The 25,292-nt window shown below is 40.3% G+C and overlaps 1 protein-coding gene across 1 annotated transcript in view; it reads right to left on the bottom strand.

Moving 5' to 3' along the window:
* Positions 1-25,292, bottom strand: part of LOC129710425 (aromatic-L-amino-acid decarboxylase-like) — a 32,477-nt gene that overhangs the window by 4,401 nt on the left and 2,784 nt on the right. Inside the window, exons 3-11 of the mRNA XM_055657393.1 lie at positions 22,491-22,610; positions 21,353-21,487; positions 18,142-18,285; positions 13,375-13,441; positions 11,265-11,359; positions 10,614-10,681; positions 7,422-7,498; positions 3,805-3,824; positions 2,054-2,152 (exon numbers count right to left, since the gene is read on the bottom strand). Of these exons, the coding sequence (XP_055513368.1) occupies positions 2,054-2,152; positions 3,805-3,824; positions 7,422-7,498; positions 10,614-10,681; positions 11,265-11,359; positions 13,375-13,441; positions 18,142-18,285; positions 21,353-21,487; positions 22,491-22,610 (825 nt within the window). The remainder of the gene's footprint in view (positions 1-2,053; positions 2,153-3,804; positions 3,825-7,421; positions 7,499-10,613; positions 10,682-11,264; positions 11,360-13,374; positions 13,442-18,141; positions 18,286-21,352; positions 21,488-22,490; positions 22,611-25,292) is intronic.

Here is a 25,292-nt window from a genome sequence, read left to right on the forward strand (position 1 = left end):
TGTAATTCTCCTTAAACTTGTTTTTTCCCCATAGTTGATATAGTGCTCAATACATCTGCCCCATCTCCCACACATCAGCTCTCATATTTTCTCTCAACCCAAGCAATAATAGTCTTCTTTATTTTCTTCTCTTTACCCACCACACCTTTTGCATCTACATTGAATGAATGAGTTTTCACCATCTTCAATCAGATGCTCTTCACTCAAACATGCTTTCCTCTTCCCTTCAATATATCAAAGGAAGGTGGTGTCACAATCTTCAAAAACACACATTTATTATGGTATGCAATTGCAGGTGAGGCAATACTTGGTATTGGTATTGGTATGTTTTGTTTTGCATGCTAATGAGATAAATCAGCCGTACATGAGTAAAATCAATCACACTTGTCTAACATGAAAAAGGAAACTAAGTGCACGTTACAGAGTTACAGCGACAGGGAAGGTGCATATAAAAAAGTGCAAGAGCTGCACCGAGGTAGATGACGAGATTTTGATTACATCATTATCTTATCGGAGGTCTGTTCAAGAGTCTGATTACAGGAAGATAGTTGCCGATGTTGGGGAAGTCCAGAACAAGGGGTCACAGTTTAAGGATAAGGGGGAAATCTTTTAGGACCGAGATGAGGAAAACATTTTTCACTCAGAGAGTGTTGAATCTCTGGAATTCTCTGCCACAGAAGGTAGTTGAGGCCAGTTCATTGGCTATATTTAAGAGGGAGTTAGATGTGGCCCTTGTGGCTAAAGGGATCAGGGGGTATGGAGAGAAGGCAAGTACAGGATACTGAGTTGGATGATCAGCCATGATCATATTGAATGGCGGTGCAGGCTCGAAGAGCCGAATGGCCTACTCCTGCACCTATTTCTATGTTTCTATGTTAACAACACGTCTTTGGAATGTGGGAGGAAACCGGAACACCCTGAGAAAACGCACATGGTCACAGGGAGAAGGTACAAACTCCGTACAGGCAGCATAGTCAGGATTGAACCCAGGTCTCTGGTGCTGTGGCAGCAACTCTACTGCTGCGTCACTATGACGTCAAATCTGTTTGATCTTTTCAGAGGAATGGTTATGAGTCCACTTCAGTATCACTTCTTAGTCAAACTCTCATGACATTTCTTCCATAGTCTCCACAAGATCTAATTCCTGCTGACTTAGCACATCATAGGCTACCGTTCATTTTGGACATGGTAGGAGTAGCTCACTTGGGTATTCCTAATTAATGTTTGAACTGAGGATGTTTGCTGAGATCCCGTAGTCAGGATCGAACCCTGTCTATGGAGCTGTAAGGCAGCAACTCTACCACTGGTTCACTGTTGCTTGCAACAGTAACACTATTTTAGATGTTTTGCATCATTCAGAACAAAGCAATCCATTTGACTGTCAAATCTGCTGCAGGAACAAGCATCCATTCCTTCCAAGTGGAACAATGTCAGTGCAGTACGCACTGTTGAAACTTAATGAATTTAATTTATCAACACAAATGGGCCACGAGATGGACAAGAGTAGCAAAGTCATAGAATCGCATTACTTCAATTTGGGATCACATTCTGACTAAAGAAGCTCAATGCCATCAGACACAGCAATCTGTCTGATTGGTTACACATTCACCATCATTAGGCCGCTTCAATTGCACCTCTCAAACCCACAATCTCTGTCACCAAGAAGGACAGGGGCTGCTGGTGAACGGATCACTGCCATCTGCATCTCCTCATCCACCTCATATGCTACCCAGACTTAGAAATAACACCGTCAGTGGGTTAAAATTCTGGAACCCCCTGCATAACTGAATGCACCAGCAGGACTGGAGCAGTTTAAAAAGGTAGAGCACCACCACTTTATGAAGAGTAATTTAGGAATGGGCAGTAATGCCAAAAATGCCTTGGCAGTGATGCCAAAAATGATTTAAAAAAATCTATTGAATCTGTTTTGTAAGCATGCAAATACCATTTGTAGGCACATGAGATGGATTAATATAATTTTATTCAAAGTATTCTAGGAACACATTTAGTACATGCTCTGTGGGTATCTTCCACAATAATATGTGTAACTTACCCTGCGAATATGCTCTTGAAGTCCCTTTACCCCATATAATCGGAACACAAACCACATTTTCAGTGAGCGGAATCTACTCCCCATGGGAATCTGCCAGTGCTGAATTAAACATCAGTCAAAACATTAACTTCATAAGGCAGTCAAACAAATGCTTATCATAGCCGCTGTAATAAAATGCTGTGAATCATAATGTTTCAAAGCATAAAAATCTGATTTTTTTTTCTTTTATGTTGCACGAAGGAAATGAAAATAACCTAGACTCAATGCACCGCCTCTTTCAATGAGAGAATCAGTTCAAGATAATATTCCTCAATCTACAACAGTCCACAATTTTTCTTGTGAATTCTGGGTACTTGTTGTAACTTTGTGGACTTAATGCTAGGTGCTCTCTAAACCTGTGCAGCCACCTTTACAGATAATTGTTACAAATCAAAGAGCAGTTAATTACATGATAAGGTAACAGCCTTAATGCAATAGTCACTTTTTTACAGCCAACAATAAATATGCCCGATGTTCCCTCTTTTAGGAAGATAAGATAGACGATCATAAAACAAAATAATTGATTTAAGTGAACTACAACTCTTCTCTCTCTGCCTACTGCCATAACAGTGCTGGTTTAATCAAAATAAGTACAAAGTGCTGGAGTGACTTGACAGGTCAGGCAGCATCTGTGGAGGGAATGGATTGACAATGTTTCGGACTAGTTTGGAGTTTCGGGGAAGGATTGAGAAGTTCCAAAATGCCAAGGCATATGACTGACATATTTAATGCAATGTGCAAAAATGAGCAGGAAAAACTGTGTGACGAAGGACCTGTTTCCACGTTGTATCTCTAAAACTAAATTAAACTAAACTAACACTAGAACAAATTTGAACATGACTTCTCCACCGGTGGAATTTCTTTTTGTGCAACATAATTGATCTCCACCAGATGGCAGTAAAGGATCATAAATGGCTTCAGCCATCCGTCAGTAAGGAAGGAGCGAAAGCAGTCAGGAGTTTGAACTTTGAACATTATCAAATAGATACGTGGGCATGCAAAATGATTGGGTTTGTTTGTAAAGTTCCAAATTCGCAAATATATTGACAACGTTGCTGGTCTTGGTACACAAAAGGATTGACAGGGTATAAGGGAATAATAGCCATTAACAACGTAACACTGTCAGAGAAAATAACACAGTAAGAAAACCAAATATATATATTAAAACATGCATACATTGTATATATTAAAATAAATATATATATATATATATATAAATTTTATATATGTGTATATATATAAATAAACACACATACACATATATATATAAATATGTATTATATAATATATATGTTAATATACTTTATATAATATATATGTTAAAATGAGGGAGATTATATAAATAAGATTTTACTTTTCTTTTACATCGGTTGGAAGCTGCATACTAAATTTTATTGCACTGACATGCAATGACAATAAAATATATTATTATTATTATTATCATTATCATTATTATTTTTATACTATATACTTATAATGTGTGTAGTTTATATATATATAACATACATTCATATACATTATAGTATTATAATGTATGTATATCACACACACACACACACACACACACACACACACACACACACACACGTGAAATACAAAGTAGAGATAGAAATAACCATTAACATGTTTAACTATCAGTTAGGATGCAAAATCTGACCAGAATTGCAATGAAACACCGTCATTATCTATAATAATATTGTAAATTTGCTTACTCTGTAATCAGTAATGAGTTCTGGAAATACAGAATAAAAAGAGGTGTTACCATAACCTGTAATAATTTTTTATTTAAAAAACAATAAAGCTGCAAATTGTTAGATGGACATAAAGGCGATTAATATCAATGGTTCTCCCACAATGCACAGGAGCAATTGTACAAGAAAGTAAATATATTGTTTCAATTTAATGTGTGAGTGATGTGTTTACATTATATTGGAGCCAGTATGGCTTCCTCTCGTGTTCCCTTGTTTCAACGCTCAGGATCATTTAGATTTTGGGCATTTACAGAGCAACTGTGGGTTGGGTGTTCAAGAGAGCAACTGATGGCAACTCACCTGCTGAGAAATTGGACACATCCGTATTTGCTCAGCTGAATGTGTGCTCTATTTAGTGCTATGGGACAGCATAGTGGAGCAATTGTCTCACAGCACTGGCAACAGTTTTAACAATGACCACTGGTGCTGTCTGTGTGGAGTATGGGTTTCCTCCGGGTACTCCAGGTGCTTCCCACAACGTGGGTTGGAAGATTAATTGGCTACTGGTATAAACTGCTGCTAGTGTATAGGTGAGTGGTAGAATCTGGGATGAATAGATGGAAATGTGTGTCAATGATCCATGTGGGTTAATAGGTTGAAGGGCCTGCTACCATGCTCTGTGACTTTATGACCCAATCCAGATCAGAAAAATCACTAGTGGGAAACTTTAGCTCTGAAAAAATCATTTGTTTTCATCCTGAATGCTGTGTTCTGAAAGGCAGCTGCTACAGAGCTCCTCCATTTTTCCCACTTGGTTTCATGGGAAGCATGTCTCAGTCATAAAGAAGTCTCATTGTGAAGTCACCGTACAGCAGCATAAAATACAGAGGGGGGAAGGGCGCACGGCTAGTCTCTTCTATGACCCTATGACCTCTGCAGAAGAATGTCCTTAATTGTAGCTTCCATTTATTCAATAGTAACATTCCCCTATAACAACATGGGTTTTGCATGTAAAGTGTTCTGTCACTGTGGAGTTGATTGCATAGATAGCACCCAATGGATTACGTTAAAAACTGCAAGAAGTTGCAATAGGGAACACAGCACTGAAGTTAAGATCTAGCAGGGTAACACGGAGTAATTTAACGTTGCTGTGTAGGAAAGAACTGCAGATGCTGGTTTAAATCGAAAGTAGATTAATAACTCAGCCTGTTCCGCTGGAATAACTCAGCGGAACAGGCAGCATCTCTGGAGAGAAGGAATGCCATTCCTTCTCTCCAGAGAAGTTGCCTGTCCCGCTAATTTAACGATGCTGTTCATTACAAATGAAATCATGCTTTTGATGGGATTTTCAGAATCAGCATTAAAGTGGCTGTCAATGCTCTTTTTAATGCCCAACAAAAGCCATGAAGCTTTTTCCAGATGAACATGTCTCAAAGCCAATTGAACATTTTGCCTAAGCATGAATATCTTGTAACTAAATATTGACATAAATTTTGTTTTGATCTGCTCTGATTCCATTCTCATGCAGTCAGAGTTCTGCAGCCACCCTTCAGTCTTCCGCACCTATACTGGCAATCACACCTTCTATACTAATCCCACTTGCTAGCATTAATTCAAGAACTCTCTATGCTTTGCGAATTAAAATACCTGCCAAGATGCCTCTTAAATGTTGCTACTTTTCCTGCCTCCACCAACACCCCTGATAGCTCATTCTAGATACCTAATACTCATTGTGTGAAAAATGTACCCCTCATAATCCCTTTAAACCTCCACCCTCTCGCATTAAACTTATACCCTCAATTTTTAGACACTCCTACAAAGGGACTCTGGCTTTCTGCTCTATCTTCATCTCTCATCATGTTATATACTAATGTGTCCTCTCTCAGCCCCCTTTGATCCAGTGAAAACAGAAACAATCTATCCAATTATAACGCAAGCCCACCAGCCCAAGCCATATTCCTGTGAATCTTTTCTGTACACTCTCTAGCTTACTCACATGTTTCCTGGAACATGGTGATTAGAACTGCACACAATATTCCAAGTATGACCCAACCGATGTTTTGTACGTCCAGCTCCTCAGCTCAAGGTGATCCTTGAACTGGACATATATACAGGCATGAAACTATCTTTAGTTTTGTAAGATGAGATGCATTCTGCCAAAATAAACCAGAAACATAGAACATAGAACAAGGGCACAGGAACATGCCCTTCTGTCGACGATGTCAAATTAAACTAATCCCTTCTGCCTACATGTGATCCATATCCCTCCATTCCCAGAACAATCCATGCTTCTCATAATAATACCAACTTCTTTCAGGTCTCTCATCTGCCTCTAATGCTCCAGAGAAGAGAATCCAAGTTTGTTCAACCTCTCCTTATAGCTGATAGCCTCTAAAGTAGAAAAATAAACCACTTCTGCACATTTTTGGAGCCTCCTCATCCTTCCTGTAATGGGACAACTTGAAATGCACACAATAGTCCAAAATGTGGTCTAACCAAAGTTTTATGAGGCTTCAACCAGATATCTTGATAGTTATACTCAATGGCTTGACTGACAAAGGCAAACATTCCATATGCCTTATTTAGCATCCTATCTATTTGTGTTGGTACTTTCAGAGAGCTATGGACTATGCTTCTATTTCCTTCTTCATTGCCTGCAACTCAGCCAATTGTGGAGTCATCTGCAAACTTACTAACCAAACCATTCCATCCAAGTCATTTATATATATCACAACCAACAGTTTCCAGCACTGATCCCTGCAGAACACCACTGGACACAGAGCTACAGTCTGAATAACACCCTTCCACCATTACCCTCTGTCTTCAATGGATAAGCCTGTTCAGAACCCAAACTAACAAGCCAATTTAGATTTCATGCATCCTCTCATGAGAGATCTTGTTCACTTCCCTCATCATGAGGGCCTTAGTCACTTCCATTTGAAAACATCCATCACCCTACCCTCATCAATCACCTTCATCACCTCTTCAAAACACTCAACCAACTTTTGTAAGACATGACCTGCCCTGGACAAAGCCATGCAGACTGTCCATAACTTGCCCATTCTCTTTCAATGCAGATGCAGGTCAGTCCTATCCCTAAGGATCCTCTCCAGTGGCTTCCTTTCCATTGATCAGAGGCGCACTGGTCTATAATTTCCTGGATCATTACTATTTCCCTTCTCATACAATGGAAAAACATCTCTCCAGGCTGCTGAGATCTCACTCATGGTTTGAGAGGATGCAAAGATCTTCATCAAAGCCCCAGCAATCTTCTCTCTTGGTTCTCTCAATAATATGGGATAGACCTTAATAATTTAAGAGCCCCAATATAACATCCTTCTGGATCTCAACATGGCCTCATCTATTACTACATCCAACACTGATCTCAATATCCTCCACATCCTTCTCTTTGGTGAATACTGATGCAGAGTAGTTGTTTAGTGCCTTTACTACAAACTCTGCCTCCAAGACTAAATTTCCACCTTTATCCTTGAGAAGTCCTACTCTCTTATTAATTACCCTCTTGTATTTAATATGTTTTCTTTAATCTTACTTGTGAAATAAATTTCTTGGCCCTTTTGGCACTCTTTAGTCTATATCCCAAAATACTGTGAGAAATGGTAATATAAAACAATTACCATTGTCCTCATGATCATGTCTTAGGTAAAGAGGTTTCAATTTAAAGGCTCCAATGATGTCGGATCTTTTCTTCACCCTAAAGTAACACATGAAATCACATTTAATGCATATCCATCTTTATTAGTTATACCACAATGAACAAAAATAATCTTTTTGCACATCCTCTGAAACCTTTATTTTGTTATAGAATTGCAAGACACCTTATATTTAGTGAACATGCACTTTGGAAAGTAGGTTTCAAAAGACCAGTGTTGAAAACAAAAGCAAACAGCCCAAGTTATTTTTAATAGCCATTTATAAATATGATAAATGCAGCTGTATTACCCAAATTTGTGTTTACAATTGGTGTCTTACATGAAGGTATTCTCTTATGAATTTTAATTTTCCAAAAATATGATTGACATTATTTTGCAAATGTACACAATGGAGAACACCAAACTTAACCAACATTAATGATCCAATGAGTAGAGCACTATCAGAATTACGGCGAGACTTCATATATCAATGCAAGATTAATTATATTCTTGCAAATCCAGTCATTTTTTTATTTTTCGGGGAGGCAGTATTCAAACACAAAGGGAAGAAACTCTTGGAGGAAATACATCCAGGAACAGTTTTTCTGCTTATTTCCAGTTTCAATTGGACAGTAAATTCATAACTTCATGTTATAGGAGCAGAATTAGGCCTACTCTGCCATTCAATCTTGACTGATCTATTTTGCCCTCTCATCCCCATTCTCCTGCTGTCTCCCCATAACTCCTGACACCCTTACTAATCAAGAATCTGGCACTATAAATATGTAGAATACTCCTCAGATGCACTGGTCATACATTAGTAATGTTTGGTAATTTGGGTAGAAATTTAGTAGATTAAGTGGGACCCGTTGGGCCCCATGTTTACATGGGAGGGCTGGTCCACTAACACAATATTCCACCTCTCCACCAATTCCAATATTGGTGGCCATTGGGGGGGGAGGGGTGGGGGGGATTTCTGGAGCGCTAGTATGGGTGTTGTGGGCTGAAGGGACTGGTTTCCAGAGGGCTAGTATGGACATTGTGGGCCAAATGGATTCTTGGGCTGGCATCTCAGTCACTCAGGCCTGGTGGGCTGGCAGCTCAGTCACTCAGGGATGGTGGGCTGATGGTTCAGCCACTCAGGCCTGGTGGGCTGGCAGCTCAGTCACTCAGGGATGGTGGGCTGGCAGTTCAGTCGCTCAGGGCTGGTGGGCTGGCAGTTGACTGACTCCAGGCCGTTGGGCTGGCAGTTGATTGACACACGGCTGGTGGGCTGGCAGTTCACTCGCGGCTATTCCTTGAAATTCCATTTCAAGCAGAGTGCAGACCACCAAATTCAAATGCAATTTCAAACAATTTCAAGCAGTGCAGGCCATCAAATTCAAATGCAATTTCAAACAATTTCAAGCAGTGCAGGCCACCAAATTCAAATACAATTTGGAGTTACAATTACAGAGTTGACGTGGAAAAGCTTTTCCTACTGAGAGTAGGGAAGATTCAAACAAGGGGACATGACATGAGAATGAAGGGACTGAAGTTTAGGGGTAACATGAGGGGGAACTTCTTTACTCAGAGAGTGGTAGCTGTGTGGAATGAGCTTCCAGTGAAGGTGGTGGAGGCAGGTTTGTTTTTATCATTTAAAAATAAATTGGATAGTTATATGGATGGGAAGGGAATGGAGGGTTATGGTCTGAGCGCAGGTATATGGGACTAGGGGAGATTATGTGTTCGGCACGGACTAGAAGGGTCGAGATGGCCTGTTTCCGTGCTGTAATTGTTATATGGTTATATGGTTAATTTCATACAATTTCAAGCAAAGTGCAGGCCCCCCCACTCGGTCATTTTTTTTGCCTCCCGTTGTGCTGCGGACCAAAGATCCTATAGCGGGCTTCAAAGAGGGAGTAATGTTCTACAATCGGGCGGAGGAGACGTGGAGGATTCAGAAGCAAGCCAGTGGCCCCCAGCTGTGAGTGAGCGGTTGTGAGCCAAAAAGCGCAGGAAGATCGAGAAAATTCTGCATATCCGGAGGTCACAGCCGCTCGGTCCCTCACAGCCGCTCGCTCGAGGTGTCGCTCACAGCCTCTCCCTCGCAGTCGGCCCCGTCCGGGCCGCCCGCTCGCCGAGTTCAAGTCCGCACTCTCCCTCTCTCTTCCCCATCCTCTCCCCATCCTCCTCCCCTCTCCCTCCCTTTGTCGCCCCCTTCCTTCACCCACACTCCCCCTTCCCCCTCCCCCCCTTCCCCCCCTCCTCCCCCCTCCTCCTCCCGTCCTCTCCCCCCCCCTCCTCTCCCCCACACCCCCCTCATCTCCCGCCCCTTACCCCTCTCTCTCCACCCACCTCCCCCTGCCTCTTCCCCCCCCTCTCCCTACCCCTCCCCACTCTTCCACCTCTCTCCCCCCATCCATCTCCCACTTCCCCGCATGAGAAGGTAATGGCTTCAGGCTCTCAGAACTGGCAGCAGCAGGGCTAGGGTAGAGATGACAGATGGACTGAAAGGTTCCAGAGTTAGGATCCCAGGGGAGGCGGTAAAGTATGGAGATTATCCATTGTGTTGCTGCTTTGCAGTGCTTGCAGCGCCAGAGACATCGGGTTCGATCACAACAATTGGTGCTGTCGGTACGGAATTTGTACGTTCTCCCTGTGACCACGTGGGTTTTCTCTGCAATGTTTTGTTTCCTTCCACACCACAAAGATGTACAGGTTTGTAGGTTAGTTGGCTTGTAAATTGTCCTAGTTTTGGGGTGTGTAGGATAGTGTTAATGTGCGGGGATTGCTGGTCGGCGCAGACTCAGTCGTCAGAAGGGCCCGTTTCTGCACTGTATATCTAAACTAAACTAAGCTAAACAATAATAGAAAAGGAAAATACTTAAGATCCCCAAAATCTGAAATAAAACCAGAAATAATGAAAATACCCCCTAAATTGGCCTAAACATTGTAATTCAGTTGAAAATGCTAGACATGTTACTGTACATATTGCCAGCACTGTCTATTCTTTTTCTGAAATTCAATATTATTGAAATCAATGTGATTGAATTTTGGGGGCACAGTAGAACTTGCTCCTGCTGCTGTAAAGTATGTTTAATAAGCGGGGGGTTGAGTTCCTAGGCAAGAAGCATCTGAAGTGGAAATATCTTGTGAAGATGAAAATGTGTTACAAACAAAATATGGATAACTTACCACATAGCTGAACAATCAAAGTTGATCAAAAGCCATTTATGAGGGTCAACGTTGAAAGAATCTGAAAACTGATCAACAAATAGAAATGGTAAGACATATATGCAATGACTAGACCTAGTTATGCAGCATCATTACCAGAATCATCAGTTTATGTAAGTGTTCCAAATTTATTCCAGTGTGCTCACATATTACTAGTTACTATGATGCACTAGAATCATTGCCAAAGATCATTGCAAAATGCAATCTGTCTCTCCCTCCAGAAACCAGAAATGAACCTGATTTTTGTTTAGTGGGTATATTGGCATAAGGAGCTGACAATTGAATCTTTCACCCCCAGCCAGGAAGATCATCAACACAGTGAAAGATAACCAATGATCTGTCTCAAACATATTGTTCTTCCAATACAAAATGTCCGCGGGAATTCTGCCAAACGACACGTTCAGTACCCGTGTGTGTATCTTGCTGTGGATGCATACTATAATTTGGTTTACCAGTAGACTTATGTGATATGTCTTCTTTGTAACAACAACACTCGGTAGGCTGTGTGATGGTAGCTCAATTACTCAACATATGTATTGGTTAAGTGTTCTTTTGGTTGATACGGTTCAAACAAATAAATCATAATAGTGCATCAAAGGTTGAAGCCCTTACCTCCACTCCATTTAAAAGAGGTCTGAACTCTGGACAAATGAAAGCACTTCCTGCGTAAGCTGCATCAACATGCATCCAGATATTTTCAGAATTACCTGAAATATTATACAGTTAATCAGTGTCGCAATAGCATTTTTATATTTTATGCAGTGAAGTACAAATGCATGGAATGGAAGAGGAATGTTTAATAACACGTGGTGTTACATCTGTCACATGCATCAACAGCATGAAAGTTAGAGAGAAAATCCTTTATTGAAAACCTTATACAGTATAAGATTACAAAGAATTCCATAGCTAATGAAATGCTTGTGCAACTTAACGTAATGTGTTATTACTTGCAAAAACAACAGGTATTTTAACCCAGTGAAGCTTCCAAGCACCAATGATGTAAACACTCGATTTGTTTTGTGCTATGTTGTGTGACAGGCATGGTTAAAGGCCGCTGAACCCTTTTTCATTGTAATACATTTTTTTGCAGACTTGGGAAAATAATTTGACATCAAAATTTTAGTCCTCAAGTCTCTTTATGGAGATTAAAGAGCTTGTCCCACGAGCATGCGACTCCATGCGGCAAGCACGACCTAAGCGACTGCATTCGGCAAGCGCTACCTAACGTGGTCGCTTGAGCCATACGGCCTGGCGGTGCTCGTCCCACTTCGATCGCCGGAGTCGTATGGAGTTGTGCGGAAATGGTCCCTCCCTCACCTATACCTCCCTCTCATTTCTCCTACCCTCAGTCAATCCCTCCATCCATAACTCCTCTCCCCTCCCTACCCCTCTCCATCCCTCTATCCCCCACTCCTCACCTCCCCCTATCTCCCCCACTATCCCTCCTGACCTCCACCACTGCCTTCCTCTCCCTCTATTCCCCACTCCCTACCTCCCCCACTCCTTTCCCTCCTATCCCTCTACTCTGCTCACCTCTCCCACTTTGCCCCTCTCCCTCCCTACCCCCTTCCTCTCCCTTGATCCCCCCAACTCCCTCCTCACCTCACTGATGGTAGGACAGTGGATATTGTCTACATGGATTTTACGATGGCATTTGATAGGGTCCACGTCTCCCAGGATGCCGCCAGCAGCAGACCCCTCCCAGGAGGCTACGGAGAAACCGGGCGGTGAAGCCTGCCTGGGTTGGTAGAGCCTCGGCGATGGTGATCCTTGTGGCTGTGGAGCCTTAGTCAGTAGCGGTGGCCTTGGCGGCGGTGGAGCCTCAGCAGCGGTGGAGCCTCGGCAGCGGCGTTGGAACCTAGGCGGCGGTGGAGCCTCGTGGAGATGACGCAGACGCGTTCCAAGAGGCCGCGGAGAAGCCAGGGCTGCAGCCTCACAGGTTGGGCTCAGAACCCCACGGCAGATGTAGCCTCGGTCGATGGAGCCCGCAGCTGGCACCTGGGTTGGGGCCAGGGAGGCGGCTATAGTGGAGAGATTGGTGTGACAGTTGATGTGGGTGCCGAATAACGGATGAGGACGGACCATTGTGTGTAGGATAGTGTTAATATGTGGGGATCGCTGGTTGGCGCAGACTCGGTGCGCCGAAGGGCCTGTTTCCGTACTGTATCTCTAAACTAATCTACACATTGGAGGATACCAACACAGTCACAGGGAGAACATATAAACTCTACACAGACAATATCCGAGCTCACTATTGATCCCTGGCGCCGTGAGGCAGCAACTCTACTGCCTGGAATGTGGAGGCAGACACTCCACAGTGAATATCTATCACTATGTAGATATTTTTATAAGATGGGTAGAGGAATAGATAGATGCCACATAACTTCTCTTCCAATTTTAAAGATACATCTCTTTTTCAAAACCATTTTTAGGAAGAATACAGTTAACAATGTTATGTAAATACAAGGGCATGCTCATTTCAATAATAATATGATCATGATAAATTGATATATCTCTCTTTAAGGGTGTACCAGGTTCATAGTGAAGATCAATGATGACCAACTGTACGACAACCAAAATAGTGTCATCAAAATGTTTGAATACTTAGCACAGAAAAATATATAGCTACAGGTCTGAAAATCTAAAATAAATCTAAGGCCAGATACGAATTTTAATGCTTTAAATGGGGTATTTAAATGTTCAATCTATATATATATCTTACAGAGGGGTCCCAGCTCCATTACGTTGTCAAATGCACAGGAGGCAGTAGTGCCAAGTGTTGCACAAAGCTGGAGATAACAAGAAGAAAAATAGAAAGCAAATTAGCAATCAGAGAAAGCACTTGTTTTTGTTTATTCAATGTCAAATAAACAGGAATATTTCCCTCTCGGCTGAATTATATATGACAAATGCATTGTATGTGGATTTTGAAAGATGATTTAAGAAGGTACATATAGAAGAATATTCTATAAAATAAGGACTTGTGGGTTTAGTGTAACATTTACTAGTGTTAGAGGATTGCTTAAAGGGATAAAGGCAAGAAAAAATGGAGTGTTTGAGGTTGACAGACTCATGGAGTCCAAAAGGAATCAGTCCTGGTTCCCCACCGACATACAATTGTTAGCTATAATTTAGATGAAAATTCAGACTATACTGTATCCAAGATTGCTGATGACACACAGCTTATGTGAGAAAGTGACCCATAATTAGGATACAGACGTCTGTGCATTTGAACTTAGAAATAGAAACATAGAAAAATAACATAATGCATTTGAACTTAATAATATATATGGGAGCTTGTGAATACGTATGGGATGTCCATAAGTTGGGTGTTCATAACCCTCATTACTAGGTGGAATATGAGGTATTGTTCTACCAGTTTGCATTGGGCCTCACACTGCAGCAGAGAAGGCTGACGATGGACAGATTTGTGTGGGAATGGAAGGGGATTTGAAATGGCGTACAATCATGGGTTCAGAATGGCCATTGCGACAAAGCTCAGTTGCTCTGCAAACCTGTTGCCAGGTATCAATTTGATCTTGCCGCAGTAGAGGAGGGCATCGTGCTATAAGTATTTTGAGGTGTTTTGGCCTTTACATCTCAAGAACAAAATTGTTGTCTTGGGGTCAGCGTGTAGTAGTTTTATTAGGTTGCTTCGTGGAATAAGAGGCGGTTAGTTTCTAAAGTGTTCACAGCCGTTAAGACTAGAAATCTGAACAACACATAAAACCATATAACCATATAACAATTACAGCACGGAAACAGGCATCTCGGCCCTTCTAGTCCGTGCCAAACACTTATTCTCCCCTAGTCCCATCTACCTGCACTCAGACCATAACCCTCCATTCCTTTCCTGTCCATATACCTATCCAATTTATTTTTAAATTATAAAATCATTGCCCAATTAATGACCCAATTAAAGATTATTTTGAAACATTTGGGTTTATTGTAGGACCTTTATATACCAAGAATAATAAAACCGAAACACCTTAAATACATATTTATATATATAGTACATAGATAAATCACGTGGTTTTAGAATGTAATGATGTAACTTTTTTTATGGCATTAACCCTGTATGCTGGAGTGTTTTGCTGTGAAACTGAAATAAAATAGACAGCCTTGTTCAGAAGCTTCTGCCGGACTGAAAATATTGCAAGTTTATCATAAAAACAGAAAAGCAGGATCAAGACTAGACTATTTAAATATTCAAACCTGATCTGCCTTTCAATTTGATTATGGCTGATCCTCCACATCAATAAAGTGAGAATATTATAATTAGTCATAGAGCCATCCAACGTGGACGCAGGCCTTTCAGCCCAACTTGTCCACACCAACTAACATCTCCCATTTACACTAGTCCCACCTACCTGCGTTTGGCCCGTATCCCTCTAAACCTCTCCTATCCATGTACCTGTCTAAATGTTTCTTAAACTTTGTAACATTACTTGCCTCAGCTACCTCCTCACCAGCTCGTTCCATACGTCCACCAACCTTTGTATAAAAAGTTACTCCTCAGATTCCTATTAAATCTTTCTCCCCTCATCTTAAATCTATGTCCTCTGGTTCTCGATCCCCCTAATCTGGGCAAAAGACTGTGCATTTACCCAATCTATTCCTCTCATGGTTTTGTACACCTCTATAAGATCACCCCTCATTATCCTACGCTCCAAGGAAGAGTCTTAGCCTACTCAACCTCAACCTCTCCCTATCGCTCAGGCCCTCGAGTCCTGATAACATCCTCATAACTCTTCTCTGCATCCATTCCAGCTTGACAACATCTTTCCTATGATATGGTGACCAAAATTGAACACAATACTCTAATTGTGGCCTTGCCAATGTCTTATATAACTGCAACAAAACCTCCCAACTTCCATATTCAGTACTCTGACAGATTAAGGTAAATGTGCTGAAAACCATTTTGATCAAAACCCCTATCTACCCATGATGCCACTTTGAAGGAATTTTGTACCTGCACTCCTAGATCCCTCGGCACTAAAACATTCCCCAAATGTGCAGGTCCTGTCCTTGTTAGACTCCCAAAAATGCAACACGTCACATTACTCTGTATTAAATTCCATGAACCATTCCTCAGCCCACCTGCCCAACTGATCAAGAATCTGCTGCACTTTTTGATAACCAAATGTCTGTATTATTCTTATTGTCATGGGCCATTGTTGCCTCTTTGCCAATATCTCTGGAGAAGAGCAGTTTGTTTATTTGTGAATCGCACTGTCACAAACCTAAAACAATTAATCAAAACCCTGCATCAAGTGGAGAGTGATGGTGGCCTGTATGAAGAGGAAAGGGTGAGTAATGAGGGTTAGAAAGCAGTAATGCAATTAGATAAAGTGATTTAAACATGTTTGATAAGACAATACCAACGTTAAAGAGGTAGAGCTCCATACCAAGAAATCAGAAGTGTAACAAATCTGTTCACCAATTCTGCAGTCTTTGCACCATTCAATGATGCTTGACAAGCAATGAACCTAAAACACAAGTTATCCCTTAATACCACAGCACAAAATACAAGGATGCAGTTTTCGATAGCCCTGATAATAGCCCTGAGAAAAATTAGTTAAGACCACAGTTGGACCCTTGAAGACAGAAACAGGTGAATTTATTGTGGGAACAAGGGAATGGCAGACGAGTTGAACGCGTACTTTGGATCTAACTTAACTAAGGAAGACACAAACAATCTCCCAGGTATCAGTTGCCACAGGACCTATGGTGACGGACGAACTGAAGGAATTCCACATTAGGCAGGAAATGGTGTTGGACAGACTGATGGGACTGAAGGTTGATAAATCCCCAGGGCCTGATGGTCTGCATCCTAGGGTACTTAAGGAAGTGGCTCTAGAAATCGTGGAGGCATTGGTGATTATTTTCCAATGTTCCATAGGTTCAGGATCAGTTCTTGTGGATTGGAGGGTAGCTAATGTTATCCCACTTTTTAAGAAAGGAGGGAGATAGAAAACAGGGAATTATAGACCAGTTAGCCTGACATCAGTGGTGGGGAAGATGTTGGTGTCCTTTATAAAATATGAAATAGCGACACATTTGGATAGCAGTGACAGGATCGGTCCGAGTCAGCATGGATTTACAAAGGGGAAATCATGCTTGACTAATCTTCTGGAATTTTTTGAGGATGTAACTAAGAAAATGGACAAGGACGAGCCAGTGGATGCAGTGTACCTGGGCTTTTAGAAAGCCTTTGATAAGGCCCCACATAGGGGATTAGTGGGCAAAATTAGAGCACTTGGTATTGGGGGTAGGGTACTGACATGGTTAGAAAATTGGTTGGCAGACAGGAAACAAAGAGCAGAGATTAACGGGTCCCATTCAGAATGGCAGACAGTGATTAGTGGAGTACCGCAAGGCTCTGTGCTGGGACCGCAGCTATTTACTATATGCATTGATGATTTAAACGAGGGGATTGGGGGTAACATTAGCAAATTTGCAGATGACACAAAGCTGGGTGGCAGTGTGAACTGTGAGGAGGATACTATGAAGATGCAGGGTGACGGACAGATTGGGTGAGTGGGTAGATGCATGGCAGATGCAGTTTAATGTGGATAAATGTGAGGTTATCCACTTTGGAGGCAAAAACAGGAAGGCGGATTATTATCTGAATTGTGTCATGGTAGGAAAAGGGGAAGTACAACTAGAACTGGGTGTCCTAGTTCACCAGTCACTGAAGGTAAGCATGCAGGTACAGCAGGAAGTAAAGAAAGCTAACGGAATGTTGACATTCATAACAAGAAAAGTTGAGTATAGGAGCAAAGAGGTCCTTCTGCAGTTGTACAGGGCCCTAGTGAGACCACACCTGGAGTATTGTGTGCAGTGTTGGTCTTCAAATCTGAGGAAGGACATTCTTGCTATTGAGGGAGTGCAGCGTAGGTTCACGAGGTTAATTCCCGGAATGGAAGGACTGTCATATGTTGAAAGAATGGAGCGACTGGGCTTGTATACACTGGAGTTTAGAAGGATGAAAGGATATCTTATTGAAACATATAAGAATATTAAATGGACTGGACAGGAAACATGTTTGCGATGTTGGGGGAGTCCAGAACCAGGGGTCACAGTTTAAGAATAAGGGGTAGGCCATTTAGAATGGAGATGAGGAAAAACGTTTTCACCCAGAGAATTGTGAATCTGTGGAATTCTCTGCCTCAGAAGGCAGTGGGGGCCAATTCTCTGGATGCTTTCAAGAGAGAGTTAGATAGAGCTCTTAAAGATAGCAAAGTCAGGGGATATGGGGAGAAGCCAGGAACGGGGTACTGATTGTGGATAATCAGCCATATTCACAATGAATGGCGGTGCTGGCTCGAAGGGCCGAATGGCCTACTCTTGCACCTATTGTCTATTGTCTATTGTCTTTTATCAAACCATCAATAATTTGGTTTGGAAGGGACAAAATGTTGAGAACTAAATTCGGAAGCTTAATAAAAGTCAATTCTGACCAGAAAAAAAGGAGACATTCACTTACAAAGAAAGGGATGAGACCCAAAGCTTTATCTTCATCCAGGGCTTGTTTTAGTGTCTCCCCACGAAGATTGAATTTCTTATCAGTGGATAATTTTCTCATTTTGATGTCACCAATCAATCCTGCTCGTTCAACAAAATAATGAGACTGGAGGAGATATAAAAGTAATTTTGGCTTATTAACAAAGATAATTAGTAACTCCATTATCTCTCCCCAAAACTGATGGCCATACAAAACCATGATTAAGAATCAATCAAACTCACTAAAAATTAGTCTGCCCCACTTTCCCCCAAGAATTGCTGACAGAATGATGTTTTAGTTCCATGTAGCCTTCCTGGACAGTTGCTCCCTGGGTAATGAATGATTTGATTTACAGAAATTCAACTATTTTGCAAATTCTCCCATGCATTTTCAAAACAATTTCCCTGATAGTAATAATAATAATAATTAAATGTGTAATTGTATCCTACAATGTCTGAATACAGTACATATTCCATTAGGTTAATTATGTTAAATGTATTAAGGTGAAATAAAAGGATTAAAGCAAGTGTAGTGGAACAATAGGATATTGGTTAAGATAGAAAACAAAATTTTGGACATGGAGAAAATGGCTTACTGACGAATCTCTGTAACAGAACCATTACACCGGTTATCACCATCTGAACTACCATCTAAATTGTCCACCGTGAGCCCAGATAATAGCTGGGTGCAGACTACTTGAGAACATTACAGATTAATCTAATGTCATCACGTGCACAATTCTTAGCTTGGATTAACCAGTGCCCAGCATGAGTGGAAATTCAAACTAGTATTCACTACAATGGTATTACATGAGAAATAGGAGCTGGTGCAGCCTATTGTACTCAGGGGGTGTGGAGAGAAGGCAGGAACAGGATACTGAGTTGGATGATCAGCCATGATCATATTGAATGGCGGTGCAGGCTTGAAGGGCCGAATGGCCTACTCCTGCACCTATTTTCTATGTTTCTATGTTTCTATGTACTCCTTGGGTATGCTCTGTGAAAATGATAAATGAGTTAACAGTAATCTCCACAACCTGACAAGCTGAGTCCAATCTGCCGGCTGGCTTTATCTGTGTGCTCTTTGGATCTTCTAATTCTATAATGATTTGTTGAGCGTTTTAAGAAAATCTAAATATCTGTAAATGCTAAAATTCTAAAATGAAAATACTCAACAGGTCAGGTTGGCAAGAGAAATAGATTTTAAAGTTTCAGGTTGAAGGAACAAAGGGTCTTCCCTTAGAAACCGGCTGACCTGCTTAGAATTTGGGACACATGACAATAAACTCTCTTGAATCTTAAGTACGTGATTGAACATTACATCTCGGTGTGGAAGACAAGGAGATTTGTAGTCTGTATTGTCATACTCAGAGCCTGTCCTCCCACACCTGCCTGGCAAAATAAATATGTTACTGTATTATTAAGTTTTGTGTTGTTATCTGTTTGAAGCAAATCCGACTTTAACATTACCTTCTGGATCACTGCCTCTGTGATTTATTGGAATACTCGTCGAAAAAAATATTGATGGCTACCATACAATAGTCATTCTCCAGTTTGGTTATTACCTGCTCGTAAGCCTAATTGTATTGCTCTCAAAATCCATTTAAATCAGTTTGCACTTTTTCCTTCTCTGTGGCTGTAACTCCAATTTTTCCTAAATAATTGAAATTAATGTGTTTGTTCCAGTGGGAGAAATAAAGTTGAAAAGGTGGTAATAATATTTTAGAGTCATTTCTAGTCATAGGGATAGGATTATTCAAACAACAATATTAAGTAAGTAACAATATTGTAAGTAAGTAATTGGGCCACTTGGCCCATCAAGTCTACGCCATGCAATCATGGCTGCTCTCTCTCCTTCCTAACCCCATTCTCTTGCCCTCTCCCCATAAACTCTGAATACCCATACTAATCAAGAACCTATCTATCTATCTCTGCCTTAAAAGTGTCCATTGACTTGGCCTCCACAATCTTCTGTGACAAAGAATTCCAAAGATTCACCACCCTTATTGAATATTGCACATCCACACCTGTAATAAGTACTATCCCTACAGTCAGAATGCATATTAACACTTCAAAAGCAAAACCAGATATTGAAAAGCTGACCGTCTATCTAAAATGTTAATTCTCCATTTTTCTCAATAGATGTTGCCTCATCTACTGGGCAACACCAACATTTCCTGCTTTAATCAATGTTTCTCCGAGAGTGAGAGCTGGAGGCAGATCACACTGAAGAGGTACGTCTTTTCCAAGTTCAGTGTTAAAGTTCCTTCCTTCTCAGTAGTATCTCTGGAACTATCGGTTATTTTTTTTAAACTTTGAGATATAAGTACTGAAAGCATGTATAACCAAAGCTATGCCTTTTCTCTGTGCATATAGCATATGGTCTATAAAAGGCCCAACCTAAAGAATTCTCTGGGGATCAGGAATATTTTAGGCATTGTTCCGCCACATGGGATAGGAAGTTTTGCCAGCTCATCACCCTCCCTCCCTCCATCCCCATCTCCTCCACAACCAGCCCCTCCTCGCCAAGTTGATAATTTAAGATGTTGATAACAAGGGCAGAAACCTAACTGATTAGGTTTCCGCCATAATCTGTCATGAATTCTTGCATGAGAATTCTAACATGTTGGTGGCAAAACCTTTGTGCAAAATAATTTAAATCCTAGCAAATTTACTAATTTGTTGCAACTATACATGTTACAACAGTCAAATCCAGTTAATCACAGCTAATCACAAATCCAGTTAATCACAAAACCACTTTGCCTTTCTTCAGAAGTCCCTTTTTACTGAATACCATATTAAAAAAATATATTCTTATAATATATACAGTATATATTTGAGTACCCTGTTAGCTGTATGTCACTGTTCAGAGGTTTTCTAATGAAATATCAAATACCTATCAGATAATGTAGTTTGGTTTATGCATGAAAGCCAATCATAGTAGAATAGCATCACTAACCCCACCCTACTGTATGATTCATACTAATACCCACTTCCTACATTAATCAATCTTGGAAGCGGTCATGATGTACTAACAACTAACGACCTGCTGTGCCGTTATAATATGGATACTGATTAAAGGTGATCTTGAACTTCAGATTGTGTACTTTGGCTATTTACAGATAATATCATAATTTCATCTTTGATTGGATCAGTTCAACAAAGAGTCACAGAGGGATGACAGTGGTGCTCACCTGATCTGATGTGTAGGCCACCAGTTTAGACATGATCATTCTTTCTTCAGCAGCAGGATCTTTTGTCTGAATTTGTGTGACAATTTTCCTTCTTGCAGAAAGAAGTGCCACCAGTGTACTTTCACTGGCTGAGCCCTAAATAAATGTAAAAATCACTCCTTGCCAAACTGTCATTTTTCAAAATTATAGAAGATTTCATTCTTAGGTTAATAACATTATATAAACATGAAGAATGCTTTACTGTGTACAATTAAGCAGCAACTTATTAATTGAGCTTTTAGAATGAAATCAAATGCCAGGACAAAATTAGCCAATTTTCTTACGAGGAGTCTTATCTAATTGTTTCCGGATGGCATGAAATGAATGTTGATGAACATTCCCTTACACTATTCTAGTAATTTCTTCTTTTTAAAAAATGCTAGGTTCATCTTATCATTTTCAGATCCATGCTGACTCCTGAAAACGAAAATGTTTGGCTGACCCTCTATCTTTAACAACAATTCCACTACTATCTTGGCAATCAATTTCATTCTAAAATACACGAGTAACAGCATTCAGAGAAATGTATTCATACTTCTTGAAGCAAATACCAAGGTTGTTGATAAATGCATTTCTTTGCAAATGTGATGATGTAGCTGTGCAAATGGTGGTAATTTGAAATTTTACTTATCATCGAGATTGTTGTTTTTGGCATACTCATAATATCTGGTACTTAGAATTCCCCATTATTTTTCAAGCAGTTTTGAAAAACTAAGATATGACAGAATTTTTTAAAAGTATTTAATGCGGATTACCCGACTCAGGAACAGGTTCTTCCCCTTTGTTATCAGCCTTATGAATGGTTCTGCCATAAGCTAGAGTACTATCCGATTCACCTCTCCCCTATTGAGGACATTGGACTTTGTCTATGGAACTGACGCACCACAATACTCTACAATGCTGAGAACTATATTCTGCATTCTGTATCTTCCCCTTTATCTATTGTACGTGTGTTTGACTTGATTGTATCTATGCATGGTTTACTTGATTGTATTTATGTATGGTATATCTGATCTCTTTGGATAGCATGCAAAGCAAAGCTTTTCACTGTACCTTGGTACATGTGACAATAATAAACTTAAACCTCGTTTGTTCTTACCTGTATCACTCCACCACCTGTCCCTCCAGTCCCAAATATAAACTCTTCAGGAAGTTTTAGCATCTTTCCCAGCCAGTCTAGCATCACCATCTCCAACTCGGTGTATGCAGGGCTTGCAGCCTAAAGCATGAAATAAGCAATCACTTACACCTCACCTTTACTCAGTCACCACCATGGACTATGTAATGTTATTCAAAGTCAAATATTTTGTTTAATGATTATCATTGAGTTTGATAAGAATAAAATGTCATTAAATTTGAGTAAAACTAAAATAATGTTATTTGGTAATTGCAGAATAAATAAACTAGTAAGTATAAAGATAAATGGGGTGAAAGTTGAACGAGTGCATGAAAATAAATTTCTTGGGGTTATAATTGACGATAAAATAAGCTGGAAATCTCATATTAAACATGTAAAATTAAAATTGTCAAAAAGTATCTCTGTATTATACAAAGCCAAGCAGGCTCTGGATTATAAATCACTCCGCATTCTTTATTGTTCATTAATCTTACCCTACTTAAATTATTGTGCAGAAGTCTGGGGCAATAACTATAAAAATTTGATACACTCATTAACCATGATGCAAAAAAGAGCAATTCGTATTATACATAATGCCAAGTATCTGGGTCATACGAATCCATTATTTTTAGAGTCAAAATTATTAAAATTAGAAGATTTGGTTACATTCAAAACAGCTCAGATAATGTCTAGGGCCAAAAATAAAAATTTACCTGGAAACATTCAAAAATTATTTAACGAGCGTGTGGGGGGTTACAATTTAAGAGGAATATTTAATTTTAAGAAACAAAGAGTCCGTACGACTAGAAAAACCTTTTGTATTTCGGTTTGTGGAGTGGGAGTGTGGAACAAATTGAACGAGGAATTAAAGCAATGTACAAACATGAATCATTTTAAAATGATATATAAAAAAATAATTTTTACGAGGGGTGGAGGGAATGGTTGACAAGTGGGGGTTAATGTTTGTCTATTGCTTTACAATTGTTTACTTATGTTTGGTTACTTCATATATGAAGTTTGTATGTGTATAATAGTTGTATGTATATATATATGTCTGTAGGTATTATGGGAAATTGCCAGGGGTAGTATTATTCAGATTCAATTTTAATTGTCATTGTCAGTGTACAGTACAGAGACAACGAAATGCATTTTTATTATTAATTAATTGATTTTTAAATATGGTAGAAGTGTTGGGGAAAAGGGGTGAGATTTAATAAGTTATTCTTCTTCTCACTCCTTTTCGAGCTTGTACAGACACAGAGTTGGACATTGGAAATTTGCTTTTGTTCTTTTCATTGCTTGTAAATATTGATTGTAATGTCCAATTGTTTGATCATTTCGATTTTGTTACTATTAATGTCTTTAATGTCTTTACTTGTTCGGAATAAATAAGATAAATAAATAAATAAATAAATAAATATCATTGAATAAATTACTAGTTAGTCCATTAAAAAAACCACTGTTGGTACATGGAATGAAATGCCTAAAGATGTCTCCTGCTTTGCAAAACATAACTGAGGTTTCTGCTGAATTTATACAGTAATCATGATTCCAATTTGGGGCAAGTGCCGTGGAAATTCATCCATAACTGAATTAGGCGTGTAATTATTTGAATACCTTCAGTATCACAAAAAAGTATCACGAAAGAGCAAGCTGCCCAGCAACTATGGCTGTGATTATCGACTGCATCTCAGATCTAGAGGAGCAGGTCACTTTAATAATCAAGGAAAGCAGCTGCCTGTAGAGCTGCTACAGTATTGATCACACCAAGTGCCACATTGCCTCTCTGAGAGAGTGAAGAAAAACAGAAGAATATAATGTCAATCTCCTCTACAGTCAGTCAGGTGCAGGCTTTGTTAGACAGTCGGGTGAATATTCAACCACAGATGATTAAGTGGTGTGGTGAGTGTCGATGGTGACTTATTTGGGGAACAGGAGTCAATGAAACTGGAAATGGGACAGAAAGTGAGAAGGTTTTCATACTGTTCCTTTCACAGACTCAGGCTGCCTCAGAGTGCTTTAATCAACACAAAACCTCCCAAATTACAGTCACAATGTTGCCTTGTTGCATGTCAGGCAACTTAGATGAAACCATACAATAAAACTGTGATAATCAACCATCTGACCACCTGGTGGTTGTGCACAACAGGTGATGTTTCTCACCCTCCCATCAGATTCTATAGCCACCTGCTTCCTGCGTTCCCTTCCCACTCACCAAGATTCTGGATACCACATTCCTTCCCCATCTAGTTTCTGAGGTCAGTTTCCCAGACTCTCTTCCATTCACTGGGGTCTCAGTTCCCACACTCCCTTCACATTCAGGAAGCCTAGCGGTACACATACCCTAGTTTGCATTGACGGTGCTGAAGTAGAGATGATTGAAAACTTCAAATTTCTAGGATTCATTATCACCAACAACTACTCCTGGACAACCCATATTGAAGCAATGTCCAAGAAAGCACACCAACACTACTTCTTTAGAATACGTAGGAAGTTTGGCATGTCCCCAACGACTCTCACCAACTTCTACAGATGCACCACAGAAATCATTTAATCAGGAAGCATCATAGCTTGGTTTGGAAACAGCTCCAATACAAGCTGGCCATTTCCACAGCCATTCCACAGCCATACAAAGACAATTTCGTACAGACATACACACAATTTAATTCACACAAACATCCATCACAGTGAACCCACTGTGATGGAAGGCAAAGTCTTTTCTCTCCCCTGTTCTCCATGTCTCTCCTGATGTCCAAGCCCCAGGCGGGCGATGATAAGTCCCAC

This window comes from Leucoraja erinacea, chromosome 2 (genome assembly GCF_028641065.1).
Source record: "Leucoraja erinacea ecotype New England chromosome 2, Leri_hhj_1, whole genome shotgun sequence".
Classification (NCBI taxonomy): domain Eukaryota; kingdom Metazoa; phylum Chordata; class Chondrichthyes; order Rajiformes; family Rajidae; genus Leucoraja; species Leucoraja erinaceus.